This window comes from Rhinopithecus roxellana, chromosome 5 (assembly GCF_007565055.1).
Source record: "Rhinopithecus roxellana isolate Shanxi Qingling chromosome 5, ASM756505v1, whole genome shotgun sequence".
NCBI lineage: Eukaryota > Metazoa > Chordata > Mammalia > Primates > Cercopithecidae > Rhinopithecus > Rhinopithecus roxellana.
Window position 1 is genome coordinate 134,605,483 of NC_044553.1, and position 17,973 is coordinate 134,623,455.

The 17,973-nt window shown below is 49.3% G+C and overlaps 1 protein-coding gene across 2 annotated transcripts in view; it reads left to right on the forward strand.

Moving 5' to 3' along the window:
- Positions 1-17,973, forward strand: part of ESRRB (estrogen related receptor beta) — a 189,277-nt gene that overhangs the window by 138,645 nt on the left and 32,659 nt on the right. For both annotated transcript variants that reach the window (XM_010382693.2, XM_030929726.1), the window contains exon 3: positions 14,788-14,904. In XM_010382693.2, the coding sequence (XP_010380995.1) occupies positions 14,788-14,904 (117 nt within the window). The remainder of the gene's footprint in view (positions 1-14,787; positions 14,905-17,973) is intronic.

The following is a 17,973-nucleotide window of genomic DNA, read 5'->3' on the forward strand; positions in this document are numbered from 1 at the left end:
GACCTCCCATTTCCCAGGGAGGACAAACTGAAGAAGTTGGGCCAGTTTGCATATATGTAAACTTTAAGGGATCTAGGTAAAATAGTCAAATGTCTGCTTATAATAATATATTACTTAGTTACGCTTGTATATTTTAAATTACCTTATGGAAAACAACATGTTATTTTTGAAAAGTTGTTTTTCTACACATATTTTTTGAAGGAAGGCTTATCAAATGAATCTTTGATACAAATGTCTTTGTTTTCCTTCTCTAGAGTTTTTTGAGTCATTTAACACGGTGTTTCAGTGTGCTGCCTTCATTTCCATCAGTTAATTGAAATTTTATGAGAATGTATGTGCTGCTATCCCTAAAATTTTTTTTTTATTTTAAGCCATAAGTATACGTCCTACACCATTAGGGGAGTTCTTTTTTTATTTGTGTTGACTTATGATCAGGATATCCACAATGTATCAGGTACATACTGCTTTTGATACTCAACACTTGTAAGATTATTTTCCTGGGAATAACTAAATTTGTGTTAAATTTCTTTACTCCCAGGCCAGGCATGGTGGCTCATACCTGTAATCCCAGCACTTTGGGAGGCTGCGGCAGGTGAATCACTTGAGGCCAGGAGTTGGAGACCAGCTGGCCAACATGGCAAAACCCCATCTCTACTAAAAATATAAAACTTAGCTTGGTATGGTGGCACATGCCTGTAATCCCAGCTACCTGGGAGGATGAGGTACAAGAATTGTTTGAACCCGGGAGTCAGAAGTTGCAGTGAGCCAAGATCACACACTGCACTCCAGCCTGGGTGACAGAGAAAGACTCGGTCGCAAAAAAAAAAAAAAAAAGAAAAAAGAAAAGAAAGTGTATTTTTATTTACTCCCTTTGTTAGTGATTCACTCAGGCAAGTAGCATTGATTGAGGTCTTCTTAGGACCATGTGTCTTCCCAAATTGTAGATTGTTGTTCAGTACAAAGTGATTGACTTAATAGCACCTCTGATGTGAGACCTTGTAAAGACTCAAATCATAAGCAATTTTCTCTCCTTTTTTTTTCTTTTTTTCGTTCTTGGGACAGGGTTTTGCTCTGTTGCCCAGGCTCAGCACAGAGACATGATCATGGCTTACTGTAGCCTCATACTCCTGGGCTCCTGCCTCAGCCTTCTGAGGAGCTGGGATTACAGGCATGCACCACCATGCCCGGCTAATTTTTTTTTTTTTTTTTAATTGTAGAGATAGAGTCTCTTTATGTTGCCTACACTGATCTCGAACTCCTGGGCTCAAGCAGTCCTATGGCCCCCACCCTAGTGGGCTTGCATTGTAGGGGGGAAAGTTGACAATAAATACGATAAATAATGAATCATGGTGTCAGACTGAGACAGGTGTTATGAAGGAGATAAAACAATGATGAGACCAGGGAGTGACTGAGAAAGGGGGTCTCATTTTGAAAGAGGATTAGGGAAGGCTGTGCTAATAAGGCAACTTTTAAAGTAAGCCGAAGCTCATCAAGGAATCCTGGGACCAGCGTTTCAGGCAGAGGAAAAAGCCAGTGTGTTTCAGGACAGCAGAAAGACCAACATGACTAGTGTCAGTGAGCAAAGGCAAAGTGGAAGGGGCTGGAGAGGATGGGCAAAGTCCGGGGGCCATGGTGAGTGGTGCACTTGGATTTTTTTCTAGGTAGAGTAGCAGCCATTGACTAACATATGATACATGGCCATGAGGGGCTGTGCGGTTAGGTAAAGCCAGTCTGCACTTCTTGAGTTCCCGGGGTAGATGGCCAACTTTGCACAGGCCACTGGGAGTCCTTTGAGCAACTCCTGGGTCTCTAACTTAAAACAAGAAGGAACAAGAAAGAAAGAGGCCTGGCACAGTGCTTCCTCCATTCACCTGGGGCCCAGATGCAGGCTTGGAAGAAAACTCCCCTAGGAGAGGGAAAGGGGGATGATTGATGGGTTATTCCACCTTGGGTCACCTCCAGGTCTTTTGTCCTGGAGAATGCAGCTGGCGGATCCCGATCCCGGATCTCGGGAGACACAAGACGGGTGTAGAGACAAGGGCAGGAGTCGGCAGGAGTCAGGAGCTAGGTGCTGGTCCTAGCCCAGTCACTAGCCAACTGGCTGACATTGGGCAAGCAAGGACTGAGTTCCTCTGGCCTCAGTTTCCTCATCTATACAAGAAGAGTCCATTAAACCCACAGAATGTTAGCTATCTGCAGGGTACTGGCAAATGACAGAACAAATCACAATTCCTCTTTTTGTTTTTTTGTTTGTTTGTTTGTTTGTTTTTGAGACGGAGTCTCGCTCTGTCGCCCAGACTGGAGTGCAGTGGCCGGATCTCAGCTCACTGCAAGCTCCGCCTCCCGGGTTTTACGCCATTCTCCTGCCTCAGCCTCCCGAGTAGCTGGGACTACAGGCGCCCGCCACCTCGCCCGGCTAGTTTTTTGTGTTTTTTTAGTAGAGACGGGGTTTCACCGTGTTGGTCAGGATGGTCTTGATCTCCTGACCTCATGATCCACCCGTCTCGGCCTCCCAAAGTGCTGGGATCACAGGCTTGAGCCACCGCACCTGGCCACAATTCCTCTTTTTGGAGACACAACCAGGGTGCAAGTCAGAATGTGGTCAGCCTGTGACTTAGGTGACACATAGAGTTCAGAGAAGGTTCATACCTTCTGGAGGGTAGGGAGGGCTTCCTGGAAGAAGGGACACTTTCTCAGGAGTGGAAGGTAAACATGCTTGGCAGCAAGAGAGGAGGGGGCTCAGTGGTGGATGATGGGCTGGAAAAACAGCATGGGACTGGACTACACCGGGCTTCACAGGTCATGGTAAGGAACACTAAGTAAGGAGTCATATTTAAGATTTGAGGGCTATTTAACCAGGCTTAGGATCTCAGCTTAACAATTTCTTCGTTGTATCACCTTGGGCAAGTGACTTAGCTTTTCTGAGTCTTAATGTCCATATCAGTAAAATGTGGCTAATAAATAGTTCCTGCCCCTACAGTGTTGTTGCAAAAATGAAATGAGACATGCATGTGAGGGTGTAACTGAGTGCCTGGCACATGAAATAAGTAGTGTTTGTTTTGTTAGTTATGCTTGGCATTGGGAAGTCATTGAAGGCTTCTGAGCAAGGAATTAATCAGATCTCCTTTCAGCAAGATAATTCAGGCAACAATAGGAATGATGATGCGGAAGCAGGAGAGGCTAGGGGCTGGGAGCCCAGTGAGGAAGCAATTTTATTTTATTTATTTATTTTTGAGACAGAGTCTTGCTATGTTGCCCAGGCTGGAATGCAGTGGTGCAATCTCAGTTCACTGCAACCTCTGCCTCCTGGGTTCAAGCGATTCTCCTGCCTTAGCCTCCCCAGCAGCTGGGATTACAGGTGTGCACCACCATGCCCAGCTAATATTTGTTTATTTGTTTTTTGGGGTTTTTTTTTTTGTATTTTTAGTAGAGACAGGGTTTCACTGTGTTGGCCAGGCTGGTCTTGAACTCCTGACCTCATGACCCTCCCGCCTTGGCCTCCCAAAGTGCTGGGATTACAGGTGTGAGCCACTGTGCCCAGCAGGAAGCAATTTTTTTTTTTCTTTGAGATGGAGTCTCACTCTGTCACCCAAGCTGGAGTGCAATGTCATGGTCTTGGGTCACCGCAACCTCTGCCTCCCGGGTTCAAGTGATTCTCCTGCCTCAGCCTCCCGAGTAGCTGGGACTACAGGTGCATGCCACCACACCTGGCTAATTTTTGTATTTTAAGTAGGAAGGGGGTTTCACTCTGTTGGCCAGGCTGATCTTAAACTCCTGACCTCATGATTTGCCTGGCTTGGCCTCCCAAAGTGCTGGGATTACAGGTGTGAGCCACCGTATCAGCCACAGGAAGCAATTTTAACAGTACAGTTAGGGCTGTCCAAACCAAGATCAGGGCAAAAGGCCTAGAAGGAGAAGTCAGGCTTGAGGTACTTTCCAAAGTGGATTCAGGCCGGGCACGGTGGCTCACGCCTGTAATCCCAGCACTTTGAGAGGCTGAGGCGGCAGATCACTTGAGGTCAGGAGTTTGAGACCAGTCTGACCAACATGGTGAAACCCTGTGTATACTAAAAATACAAAAATTAGTCAGGCATGGTGGCGCACACCTATAATCACAGCTACTTGGGAGGCTGAGGCTGGAGAATCACTGGAACCTGGGAGGCAGAGGTTGTAGTGAGCTGAGATCGGGCCATTGCACTCCAGCCTGGGCAACAGAGTGAGACTCTATCTCTAAAAAAAAAAAAAAAAAAAAGGTGGATTCAGTATTAAAAGGATAGTGACTGGATTGTGGACGCTGAGGGAAGGGGGACTCTTAGATTTCTAATTTAGGCTACTAGGGAGATGGCAAGGCCATTAGGGGAAAACATACATACCCAGAAGGAACAATTTCTTTTTTTTTTTTTTTTTTTTTTGAGACGGAGTCTCGCTCTGTCGCCCAGACTGGAGTGCAGTGGCCGGATCTCAGCTCACTGCAATCTCCGCCTCCCGGGTTTACGCCATTCTCCTGCCTCAGCCTCCAGAGCAGCTGGGACTACAGGTGCCCGCCACCTCGCCCGGCTAGTTTTTTTGTATTTTTTTTTTTTTTAAGTAGAGACGGGGTTTCACAGTGTTAGCCAGGATGGTCTCGATCTCCTGACCTCGTGATCCGCCCGTCTCAGCCTCCCAAAGTGCTGGGATTACAGGCTTGAGCCACCGCACCCGGCCTCAGAAGGAACAATTTCATCAGCTGGGGGAGTCAGGGTGGGAAGGAGCATGAGATAATGGATAAAGTTTTGGACATACTGAGTTTGATAAGTTCACGGAGACCCTGGAGAGTTTAGAATTACAGCCCAGAAGCAAAATCTTGACTGGGGTTTTAAGTCTAAGGAGATCCTCTAGGCTGTGGTTCTCAAAGTGTGGCCCTCAGGCCAGCAGCAAAGGCTACACCTGGGAGCTTCTTAGAAATGCAAATTTTGGGCCCCACCCCAGATGTACTGAATCTGAGACTGGGGGGCAAGGCCCAGCAATCTGATTTAACCAGCCCTTCAAGTGAGCTTTATGCAAGCTCAAATTTGAGAACTGCTGTTCTAGTGAAAGCTCTTTAGAAGGAGAAGGGTTGAGGGACCTTGTTGAACAGAAAGAGCATAGGAGGGGCCCTGAAAGGAGATTGAGGACTGCCATATTTCATCAGTTCTAAGATGCACATTTTCTCCAAGTTACATCTCTGAATTGGGCTGCCTGTCACAGTTACCATTGACCAGGTGACAGCCATTTCCTGGTTGTCACTGCTCTCAAATGCACCTCAAAAGTTGCAGAGTAGGGGCCAGTGGCCTGAGACAACAGTGAACATTTTCTTAACAAAGCCCTTGATAGTAGAGAGGATGAGTCTGTGAAAAAAACCTGAAAACAATGACTGATCAAAAATGAATCAGGAGAGTTAGACTCTGTGATATTTTAACAATATTTTAACCAATCTGTTTTTCTTGTGTTTTCTCTTATGTATGTGTAAGAAGGCGATGGGATCAAATAAAATCTGGAAAAAAGCTCTTTTTTTTTTTTTTTTTTTTTTGAGACTGGGTCTCGCTCTGTCCCCCGGGCTGAAGTGCAGTGGCACAATCTTGGCTCTCTGCCGCCTCAACCTCCCTGGGCTCAAGTGATCCTCCCACCTCAGCCTCCAAAGTAGCTGGTACCACAGGGGCACGCCACCAGGCTCGGCTAATTTTTTGTATTTTTGGTAGAGATGGGATTTCATCATGTTGTCCTGGCTGGTCTTGAACACCTGGGCTCAAGTGATCTGCCGGCCGTGGCCTCCCAAAGTGCTGGAATTACAGGCATGAGCCTAATCGGTGGATTCTTTTTTCTTTCTTGACTGATGCACCTTACCGTTGAAAGCATCTTAGTTCATTACAAACCAGGCGACTAAAAAACTAAAGAAAGCAAGCACTCCAGAGTTGATGAAATACATACAGAAGTGGTCAGAGATGCTGCAAGAGTCCCTGCAGAGAGAAGGGAGATGAAATCTAACAAAGTAGTCTGTTTTAAGAGGGTGGCAATGGGTGTCTGCTGCTTCAGGAAGGACCAGGAGGAGAAAGACCAAGAGGAGACAATTGCATTTGGTAGCTGAAAGGTCACTGTTGTGGAATTCTAGGATTCTCTGGGTGGGGGCTCTTGCTTTTGATTCATCTGCATTCATTATCTATTCAACAGATATTAATCAGGTACCAGGATTGAGATACTGTACTTGAGATACAGAAATGAAAAACATAATAATCTCCATTCCCAAAAAGTACGCAGTTCAGAAGGGAGGCCCACAGGTACCAATGTGATTAGGAAACGCTAAGGTAGCTGCTTTCCGTGTGGGGATGGGGTGGTGGGGAGAAACATGTGAGCCTGTCTGGGGCAGAAGGGAAGAAAGTGTCACCAACGAGGCCATGTGAGAGCTGTGGCTCCATCGAGGAGCTGGCCAGGAGGACCACATGAGGAGTGTCAGGTAGAGGGAGGCATGGGAGGGCTGGGGGCTCCATGAGATCCATGAACTATTATACTTACTGATAGTTCAGGTCTGCTGGAGCCTACGAACTGGAGGCCTCAGTGAGAAGGGATTAGGATGGACAAGTTGGAAATGGTCAGATCATAAAAGGCCAGGTAGGCTTTGCCCTGGAGTTTAGATTTTGTTCTCTGCTCTAGGGGACAGCAGGTGGAGAATTTCTTAAATTTATACTTTAAATTTATTTCTAATTCTTTTCAAAATAAGGTATGCAAATAGTTTAAAGAGTATAAAAGAAACATAACTTTTAGGCCAGGCACAGTGGCTCACACCTGTAATGCCAGCAATTTGGGAAGCTGAGGCAGGCGGATCACCAGGAGTTTGAGACCAGCCTGGCCAACATGGTAAAACCCCGTCACTTCTAAAAATACAAAAATTAGCCGGGTGTGGTGGTGGGTGCCTGTGATCCCAGCTACTTGGGAGGCTGAGGCAGGAGAATTGCTTGAACCTGGGAGGCAGAGGCTGCAGTGAGCCAAGACTGTGCCACTGCACTCCAGCCTGGGTGACAGAACGAGACTCTGTCTCAAAAAGACAAAAAACAAAAAATAAAAAACCATAAAACATACATATATGTTTATATAAATATATGTTTTTATATATATGTATGTTGTATAATGAAAGAGCGCAATCACTGGCGCTACCCAGTCTCCTCCCACTCCAATCCAGAGTTAACCATTTAAAAAAAATCTCCTCTTCTATCATTTAGTAATATTGTGATTTTATAGCTATATTTGCTGACAGCAACTTTTACCTTCTTTCTTGACTTTCTGTTATGGAAGATGAGTTAGCTCCAGTTACACAACCCATCCCAACACACACACACACACACATGATCATCCCACTGTCCCAATATGGTTATATTCACAAAATAATCTATTTTGCCATTTCCTTCTTGACATGTCCTTGACTTTTCTCGTGGGTTGTATTCCCTGTTTTCTGGATCCTACCTTTTCCTTTTTTTTGGTTCACTCCTTCTCTGGGGAAAGCACGTAGTTCATGGGTGCCCTCAAAAGGTACAGGAGAGGTAAAATTGGCAATACCTTGTATATGTGGAAATGCCTCTATTCCATCCTCCAACCTTCACATTAGATTCATATCTTGGTTTGGTACAGAATTCTAGTTGAAAATAATTGTCCTTGGACAGGCGCAGTGGCTCACGCCTGTAATCCCAGTACTTTGGGAGGCTGAGGCGGGCGAATCACCTGAAGTCAGGAGTTCGAGACCAGCCTGACCAACCTGGAGAAACCCTGTCCCTACTAAAAATACAAAATTAGCTGGACTTGGTGGTGCACGCCGGTAGTCCCAGCTATTTGGAAGGCTGAGGCAGGATAATCGCTTGAATCTGGGAGGCCAAGGTTGCAGTGAGCCAAGATTACACCACTGCACTCCAGCCTGGGTAACAAGAGCGAAACTCGATCTCACAAAAAAAAAAAAAAAAAGAAAGAAAGAAAAGAAGGAAAAGAAAATAATTGTCCCTCAGAATTTGGACACCATTGCTGCTTTGTCTTCTAGCTCCTGATGCTACTGTATATTGAGTCTTCAATGCCTGACACTTTCTGAGGTTCTGCAGTGTGGCTAGCTTATTTCTTATCTGGATCCCTTGCTTTAGCTACCTAGGTTTCTACTTTCCTCATTCTCTGAGACAGTTCCCACTCCTGTCCTGCCAGTTACTGGACTTTTGGGATGACATGTAGACAGGTGTGCTCCATGTACCGCGATGAGCCAGAGAACCGATAAACTTGTCTGGGAAAGTTATTAACCGACCTCCAGGAGGCAGTGTGGAGGACAGATTGGAAAGGGAAATGGAGACAGGCTAGTGCATGATAGTAGTCAAAAGGGGTGATGAGTGTGAAACTAGGACTGTTGCAGAAGGGAGGGAGGGAGGAGGTATCAGGAAGTAGGATGAAAAGAATCTTAGGGGTAGGTATGGAAAAATCCAGGAGGCCCCTTCATTTCTGACAGGTTGCAGGTGGCTAGTCGTCCCCTTGTGTGAGACAAGGGATACAGTAAAAGGAACAGGTTGGATGAGGATGGGTTCAGTTTGAGAAAAGGGAGGGCCCAGGGGACCTCCAGGTAGACACATGAGCAGGCAGATGGCTATAAGGGCATGGGCACTGGCTGCAGATCATTGCCAATTAAGTGAGAGTGGAAGCCAGTGGCATGAATGAGATCATCCAGCTCATGGTGAGGGGAGCATCGGGAGGGCAGAGGACCCTGGGCAACACAGAGATGAAAGGGATGGTCCCTGTCTCCAGGGGTAAGTAAATAAGGGAGTGGAACTGAGTGACCATCACCCCAGCCCTTTCACAGGAGATGCACAGAGTGGTACCACTTGAGCTCTGTTATTAGCCAGCAGCCTCTGAGCCCACAGCTCCCTGAGAGCTATTTGTCTGAGCTTAGCAACCCCCTCCCTGAGCCTGTGGCAGGGCTTCCCTACTCCCTGCAGCCGTTGGTGAACAGCTGAGGGGGATCCCCTGGGATTTCCTTCTCCCAGGGAAGCACAGGATCAAAGAGAGCTGATGGTGGTTGTTACCCCTCTGCCTTAAGGTCATAGAGAAGTCTAGGTCAGGTTCTACCAGTACCTGCCTCCCTCCCACAGGCACCGGCAGCATCCACTCTGAGGTCTAGGGATGGGAAGCAGACCTTAATGTTCTCAAATATCAGAGTTGGTGGCTAACCTCGGATCTGACACCTAGAAAAGGCTTACCCTGGAATCCTTTGGTTGTGTCTACGCTGTAAGACAATCTTGTCCAACCCGTGGCCCAGGATGGCTTTGAATGCGGCCCAACACAAATTCATAAACTTTCTTGTAATAGGATGAGTGTTTCTGTTTTGTTTTGTTTTTTTTAGCTCATCAGTTATCATTAGTATATTTTATGCATGGCCCTAGGCAATTCTTCTTCGATGCTGCCCAGGGAAGCCAAAAGATTGGACACTCCTGCTGTTTAAGATCTGCCTGAATGTAAAAATAAGCAGAGCAGCCATGGTGGCCTGCTTGCCAGTGCCTGCACTTCACTAAGACCTTCGTATGCTTTCTGTCACTGAATCTGGGGAACTTTTATTTTTTATGTGTTTATTTTTGAGATGGAATCTCACTCTGTCGCCCAGGCTGGAGTGCAATGGCATGATCTCTGCAACCTCTGCCTCCTGGGTTTAAGCAATTCTCCTGCCTCAGTCTCCCAAGAAGCTGGGATTACAGATGCCCACCACCACGCCTGGCTAATTTTTTGTATTTTTGGTAGAGATGGGGTTTCACCATGTTTGGCCAGGCTGATCTCAAACTCCTGACCTCAAGTGATCCTCCTGCCTTGGTTCCCCAAAGTGATGGGATTACAAGCATGAGCCGCTGTGCCTGACCTGAATCTGGGGAACTTTTTACATAAGAACTTTATGAGTTGGGAACTGTATCCATTTTACAGATGAGGAAACTGAGGCTCCGAGAAGTTAGGTGATGTGCCCAAAGTGGAGTCTGCACCTGTCTATACTGAATACACTCCCAGGTTAGAACCTGGAATTTTTGCTAACCATTGGCTGTGTCCCTGTCCTGAGAGAACTCATCCCCAAAACTTCCACACCTCAGCTGCATGTGTGTGTGCCGCCAATGTCCTGTCCCTGTTCCTGCACGCTCCTAGGCCCGCCTCAAGAGACCACAGGAATTCTGATGGATTAATCTCATCACTTTATCAAGGAGGCACTTAAAAAAATTACAAAGCAAGGCCGCCAGCCTGGCTTTGCTGGCAGCCAGCCGCTGGGGCCATAAAACAAATTGAAAGGAACCAAAATAAATAAATAATTTATTTATTTTGACACACACTGACACGTACACACACGTGCATGCAGGCCGGCCCCCAAAGGGTGAAGAGCCTGGCTGGGGACTTGCTGTTAGCACTTGGTCCTCTTGTCCTGGGAAAGCACCAGTACCAGCTCCACACACACACTTCCTGACACCCCTGCTCTGAGCAGCAGCTTGTGGCCTATCCTTCCTCAAAAGGTGACAGATTGGCTGAGCAGCTGAGAGCAAAGCATGGGAAAAGTGAAGAACATGCAAAGGGTGTAGGGGTCCCAGGCAGCTGGAGCTGTGAAGCCCAGGGCAGGCCCTGTGAGCTCTTTGCACAGTGGCTCAGAGCAGGCTGGACCTGACAGGCTGGGTCCCAGTCCTTGCTGTCCCATGCCCTGGATTCTGTTCACTTTCTTTTCTTTTTTTTTTTTTGAGAGTCTCGCTCTGTCGCCCAGGCTGGAGTGCAGTGGCGCAATCTTGACTCACTGCAATCTCGGGTTCCTGGGTTCAAGAAATCCTTCTTCCTCAGCCTCCCAAGTAGCTGGGACTACGGGTGTGCACCACCACACCTGGCTAAGTTTTGTATTTTTAGTAGAGACGGGGTTTCACCAGGTTGGCCAGGCTAGTCTCGACCTCCTGACCTCAGATGATCTGACTGCCTGGGCCTCCCAAAGTGCTGGGATTACAGGTGTGAGCCACCGCGCCTGGCCCCTCTACTCACCTTCCTATCTGTAAGATAGAGAAAAATCTATTTACCTCCAGGGTTGCTGGGAACATGAAAGCCTCAGGATCTGTCAAGCAGAGCTGTGGCTACTCCCTAACAAGCACTGGCCAGTGTGAGCTCCCCGTGTGTGCGCAGTGAGTGGCTTGGTGTCCCAGGCAGTGGGACTAGAGAGGAGCTGGAGTACATGGAGGAGGGAGACAGATACAACACAGGGGACATTAATGGGTTATCAGCACGGAGAAGGAGCGCCTCCCCATGTGGGACCTGGAGGAACAGAGGGTGGAGGGAGCATAGAGAGTCTGTTCTAAGCTGCAAAGCAAAGGCCTGGCAGCCTAGGAGACCATGGAGTTCCAGGAAGTGATAGTTAATGCAGAGCTAGTGGAGGAAATCAGCATGTTGAGGCTGCAGAGAGAGGGTGGACCTGGGTGGGGACGGGCCAAATCTTCCAGTGCCTTCTAAGCCAAGATAAAGGCTTGGCTGAATTAGCTTTTATATGTGTTTCCCTCCTTTCTGTTTGTCTTTCGAATTTTACTGGGCTTATATGAATATTGAAATTATTCCCCAAGAAGCCACCCAAGCCAGAACGCTTTAAGAAATAGTTACGGCTAGATAAAAGCGAAGAGGGGTACAGAGAATCTTCATCCCTTCCCCTTCCCATCACCTTCCATCCTCCAGCACAGAGCATGACCTCCAGCTCCCTCCCTGCAAGAAATGGGATGGAGAAAAAGGTGATGCCTGCTGGACTTGAGAGAGGGAGAGAGAGGGAGAGAGGGAGAGAGATGGAGAGAGGGAGAAAGTGAGGGAGAGAGAGGGAGAGAGAGGGAGAGAGGGAGAAAGGGAGGGAGAGAGAGGGACAGAGAGGGAGAGAGGGAGAAAGGGAGGGAGAGAGAGGGACAGAGAGGGAGAGAGGGAGAAAGGGAGGGAGAGAGAGGGACAGAGAGGGAGAGAGGGAGAAAGGGAGGGAGAAAGAGGGACAGAGAGGGAGAGAGGGAGGGAGAGAGAGGGACAGAGAGGGAGAGAGACAGAGAGAGGGACAGAGGGGGGAGAGGGGGAGACAGGGAGAGAGAGAGAGACTGAGGGAGAGAGGCAGAGAGAGGGAGAGGGAGAGAGAGGGAGCGAGGGAGAGAGGGACGGAGGATCACTAGCCTTCACCTGTAGATCTCCAAGGTGCTCCAGAAATAGTTTTCCTCACCAGTAAGAAAGGATGAGAATACTCACTGAGCCATCATGAGTACTCAATACAGTTAGGCACATTGAGTAATTTTGCTACCTCAAAGCACTTTTTAATGGTAGAACATGGTTCATGCTTGTTCCCAGAAAATCCAATAGAAAAGGTTTCCATCCATATCCCATGTGGGGAGGTAGTGACACAGGGAAGCCCAAGGCCACCCTTCTCCCCTGCTGCCCACCAGGCGACCTCAGCTGCTGCGTCAGCACCAGGGGCCTGTCCTTAGGGGGCAGCACTTCCAATTTCCCCATCTTCCTTGTGAGATGCAGGGTGGGACAGGAGCTCTGTGTGGCCTTGCGTAACCCGCTTCAGCTCCCAGAGCCTCAGTTTCTTGGTCTGTGAAATCAGACACTGATGTACCTTCAGAGGCTGTTGTGAGGACTGAGGGAGCTGGTGCAAATTGTGTACACAGTAGGTGCACAGTAAATTTTAGCTGCTATTCTTCTGAAGTGGGTAGGGTTTAGTGTGGAGGATTCAGAGAGGCAAGCCTCCAGCTCCTCCCTGCTCCCTCAGGAAGTGGGTGTCTGGGTGGGGCTGGAAAGACAGATGTGTTCCAGTTGAGAGATTCTGTTCTGGAAAACCCTGGCTCAGGCTGACCTCAGTGACTTTGGGACTTTGGGAGCCAAAGAGACACCATAACAAAACAGCACTGTGATGTGCTGTTTTTCATTTGTACCTTCCGGTTGCATTTTTTTTTTTTTTTTTTTTTTTTTTTTTTTTTGAGACGGAGTTTTGCTCTTGTCACCCAGGCTGGAGTGCAATGGCACGATCTTGGCTCACTGCAACCTCCGCCTCCTGGGTTCAAGTGATTCTCCTGCCTCAGCCTCCCGAGTAGCTGGGATTACAGGTGCCCACCCCTACGCCCAGCTACTTGTTTTTTTTGTGTTTTTAGTAGAGACAGGGTTTCACCATGTTGGCCAGGCTGGTCTCGAACTCCGGGCCTCAGGTGATCCACCTGCCTCAGCCTCCCAAAGTGCTGGATTATAGGCAGGAGCCACTGCGCCCGGCCACTCCAGTTACATTTCTTTACGCTCCCCACGCCCCCGCACCCCGCTCTCCACCCATTGCCTTTCCTTCCATTACCAGGCACACTGTAGGTGCTCAATGCATATTCGTTAATAAGAGTCAGCAGGTCAGCGTGCCCAGGGCAGATGCCTGTATTAGAAAGGCAGCCGCAGCCTCTCCTGACTGGACTGTCAGCCCTCCCAGGAAGAGCACTGGAAGGTCAGTTCAACCTAAAGAAGACCTCTGTGTTCACACGGCATAGAAACACTTGGAAAACTCACCTGTCAAATGGGAATAGTGTTAGTACTTACTTTCTCTTTCATGGAATTGCTATTGGGAAGGACTCTGTAGTTCCTTCATTCGCTGCATTCTACCTGCCCGTCTCTATATGGCGGGGGCTGTGCTCAGTGCTGCTGGACACTGGGGAGCAGCCCAAGGTCTTGGCTTCGTGGGGCCTACAGCTTAAAGGAGCATGGGTTGGGTTTATGGTAGCCATTCTTTGTTTTGTTTTGTTTTGTTTGAGACAGAGTCTTGGTCTGTCGCCCAGGTTGGAGTGCAGTGGCGTGATCTCAGCTCACCGCAACCTCTGCCTCCCGGGTTCAAGCAATTCTCTTGTCTCAGCCTCCCGAGTAGCTGGGATTACAGGTACACACCACCACACCTGGCTAAATTTTTTGTATTTTTAGTAGAGACAGCATTTCGCCATATTGGTCAGGCTGGTCTCAAACTCTCACCTCAGGTGATCCACCCACCTTAGCTTCTGAAAGTGCTGGGATTACAGGCATGAGCCACTGTGCCCAGCCTGGTAGCTGTTCTTATAACCCATGAAAGGAGTGGCCTGAAAAATTTATCACAGATTCCCTCTGCTGAACGAACTGTGCTTATAAAATGACCCCCTTGAATTGGATAGTGTTTAAAGCAGTTGTCCGTATGCAGTCTTTAGTAGATTATCTCACTGTTTTGAAGACGAGGAAATTTCAACTTGGTGAGAGGAAGCATATCCTCAAGGTCAGCAAAGCCGGGTGGCCTGGGCCCCTCCAGTGCGATGCAGAACCCAGGCCTTGATCCTGGTGGACACAGAGTTTCCAAGAGGCTCTTCCCGCACATCAGGGTCCCAGACTGGAGGCTGGAGGAGCCGGTGGTGGTGGTGGTGGTCTGTGCTGATGTTCTGGTCAGCACAGGGGGTGTTCTCCTCCCGGAGTAAAAGGCTAGCTCAGTGAGTTTCGATGTCCCTGCCCACAGGTGGCTTCAACACTGTGGGTGGCCATCCTCTGGAGGGTGTTTCCCCAAGTGGCTGCCTGGTCCACCCACACCTGCTACCTGGAGTCTCCATATGGAAGAGAGTTTGAAACGTTCTGACAAGCACCTCAAAGCACCTGCTTTGAGAACGCTGCTCTGTGGGAGCCTCGGGGTGGCGGGGAGTGGCAGCTCTGGCGAATTAAAATCCCCCTCCATCCAGCCCTGCACTGGCAGGTGGGGACCCTGGGCGGCCAGCACCTGGCAACCCTCTCTGTGTCTGATTGCAGGGAACATCGAGTACAGTTGCCCGGCCACCAATGAGTGTGAGATCACCAAACGGAGGCGCAAGTCCTGCCAGGCCTGCCGCTTCATGAAATGCCTCAAAGTGGGGATGCTGAAGGAAGGTAAGAGGCCCCAGCGAGTCGGGGTTTGCCTTGAGGCTCTGCTTGCTGGGGAGTTTTCATCCCCGTGAGACACCCACAAGCCGCAGACCTGTGTCCCAGGGTGAGAACCAGTCTGGGCGCCCATCTCCTCCCACACCCTGCCAGCCCGCCACAGCTCCCGCATGGCTCTCCTCCTTTAGGGAAGTGGGAATTGGAATTTCTCCATTAAGGATCCTTCAGAACCCCTGACCCCACTTGGGCCCCAGACAGCTGGCCTGGCACTCTGGGAAGGCCCTCCTTTAGGGGCAAACCCCACCTCCACCCTAGGAGGGGTAGGCTTAAGAAGCTGTTATATCCCCCAGCACCCTCGAGGGCTCGGGGTTGGAAAGGACAGACACATTAAGGCCAGGAATGATAAATAATGCTCCTTTCAGCTGTGAAGAATGGCATTTGTTTTCTGGTGGGTGGATAGGACATGGCTCTTGCCTTGGAAATGCTGGTCCCTTCCTTGTCCCTCTCTTCCCATCCTCTCCCTTCCCTCTCCTTTCTCTCCCTGTGTCCTCTGTCTCTAGAGCTGTGCTGTCTAATATGGCAACCATAAGCCACACGTGGCTCCCGAGCGCTGGTCCAAACAGAGGTGTGCTCAGTGTACAACACATACCCTCTTTAGAAGACTTAATAGGACCATAAAAAGCAGTGTAAAGTCTGGTGGTAATAATTTTAAAAACATGATTGCATGCAGAAAGGCTAATCTTCTGAACATGTTAAATAAAACATTGTGAAATTAGCATCACATGCCTCTTGTTATCTATTCTTTAATGTGGCTACTAGAAAATTTGAAATGACACGTAGCTGTCATTGGGACAACTGCTCCAGATCTCCTCTTCCTCACTTTCTCTATTGATTTGCTCCTTTTCTTATATTAAAATATTATCAGTAGAGGCAAGGTCTTGTCATGTTGCTCAGGTTGGTCTCGAACTCCTGGGCTCAGGCTGTCCTCCCATCTCAGCCTCCTAAAGTGCTGGGATTACAGGCATGAACCACCATGCCCCGACAATGTTTTTAGTTTGAGTAACCTCGTTCAGTACCATTTTGGGGATGGGTCGTGAGTGTATGTGGTTTCCCTGCTTCTCCAGCTTCCAAGGGGAGCCAGTGACAGCTCTTAGAGATCAACTTTTAAGCTCTGGGCCTGGAATCCTTCTAGAAGTGGGAGGAAACAGGAAAAGAGGTGTGTGGGGGTGATCAGAAGGGGCTACAGAAAGAACCAAGGGACAAGTCTGGAATGCAGACCCTTCCTGGAGGGGGAAGGCTAGGAGTGGGCATCTGGAAGCCCAGCCCAGCCTTGGGAGCCCCAGTCTATCCCCTCTCCCAGGGCCCTCCGAAGATGAGGGCCCAGACCTAAGATGCTTTGTCAGAACAACTTGGACCATCATGTGCTATAGAAATTGGACCTTCCACTTCCGTTTACCATTTCCAGGTCCCCCACTTCACCTCAGCTCAGCCCAGCACCTATATCCATTAAACAGAAGCTCTTGAGGCAGACCCTCGGTGGCCTTTGTGTCGACATGGCACACTGGCTTTTAAAATGCTCCTCATTCAGGGCTTCATTTAACCCCTTTGTGATGGAGCGGACCACTCAGCTCTTAGACAGGCCAGCTGCTTCGTTAGGGGCTCAACCGAAAAAACGATCTCCTTTCCAGATTAAAAATGGGCCACATCGAGCCTGCAGATGTTAGTTCATTTTTGACTCTATATAATTTTGGTCTTGCTCCTGGATAGGATGACCCAAACTAGTGGCTGAACTGGGTCCCCTGACTCCTATGCCAGGCTCTTTCTGCTCCTTCAGAGCCTCCTGGTGTTCACAGATGGGAAAATCGAGGCGCAAAGGCCCCTAGAAGCATGCCTGAGTGCTGGTCTCTCAACTTTCCTCTCCATGTGGTGCTGGGAATCTGAGGGTTTCTAAGCTTTGGAGACTCATTTATTCCTCTTAAGCCCTAGAGATGGAGCTGCTTGACCTGTTGTTCTTACATCCAGAGACGAAGTTGGATGTGAAAACAGCAGGTCAAGCAGAGGGCCAGGGGCCACTTGGTTGCAGCATGCAGCCTCCCTTCCTACCTGACAGCATCCCAGGTACGTAAAGCAGCCAGAAGCCTCATTGTTTTCAATATAGCCCTGAATTTTACAGGTGACAAAATGGAGCCCTGCAGGAGCTGGAGTGAGATGACTCCCACCCTCAGTCACACATTCATTTGAGGGGAGCTGGGCCCAGAGGCTGGAACTTTCCTTGCCCTGTTCAGTGTCTGCTCCCCATGGCACAGGGCAGGGATGGGGGAGGGCCAGAGAGGACCCCCACTCAATTCCTGGACGTCTCGTAACACTGAGCAGAGTCTCTTTAGGGGCTATGCAGTGCTGGGAAGAGAGAAGGGCACTTTCTAGTGGCTTCCCAGAAAGCAGGAGATGGTGAGGGGTGCACTGATGGCAGGAAGGGAGGTGGTGAGGCCCACAATTGACCGGCGGCCGCTCAGACATCCACACTAGCACTTGTCAGAGAAATGAGGTGGACACTATGTGTCCCAGGATGATGGTATTGGGGGAGCTGGGAGGACAGAGGCATGAGACCCCTGCTGCCTCAAGTGGGCAGGACGTGCAGGGGAAGCCTCAGTGTTGACACCCCTGCCCCGCTGCAAATATAGCCCTTTGGTTGATGTCCTTTACCCAGGGTGGCAGCTGGGGCCTCCCAGGCAGACACGCTGAGCCCGAAAAGGCCCTTTAAGGAGCTCTGCCTGAAGAAGGAAGGGACAGCCACTGGAACGCTCCCTCCCCCACTCCCCACCAGTGCTGGCAGGTCCAGATCCAAGAGCGGGGAGATGACACAAAAGCTCCCAAGTGTGGACAAAGCAGAGAGCCGAGTTTAGTTTCTGTCCCCTGCAGGGCCTTGGAGAGATCCTGGGATCTGAAGCTCCGTGGGGACCGACCCCCTTAGGAGGAGCATACCTCCTTCAACAGCCTGGGCCCCTGCCAGGTGGGGGCTCTTGGCAGCTGCCTGGCTTAGCTTTTGTTTGGGGGTCCCTCCTGGCTCTGCAGGCAAGG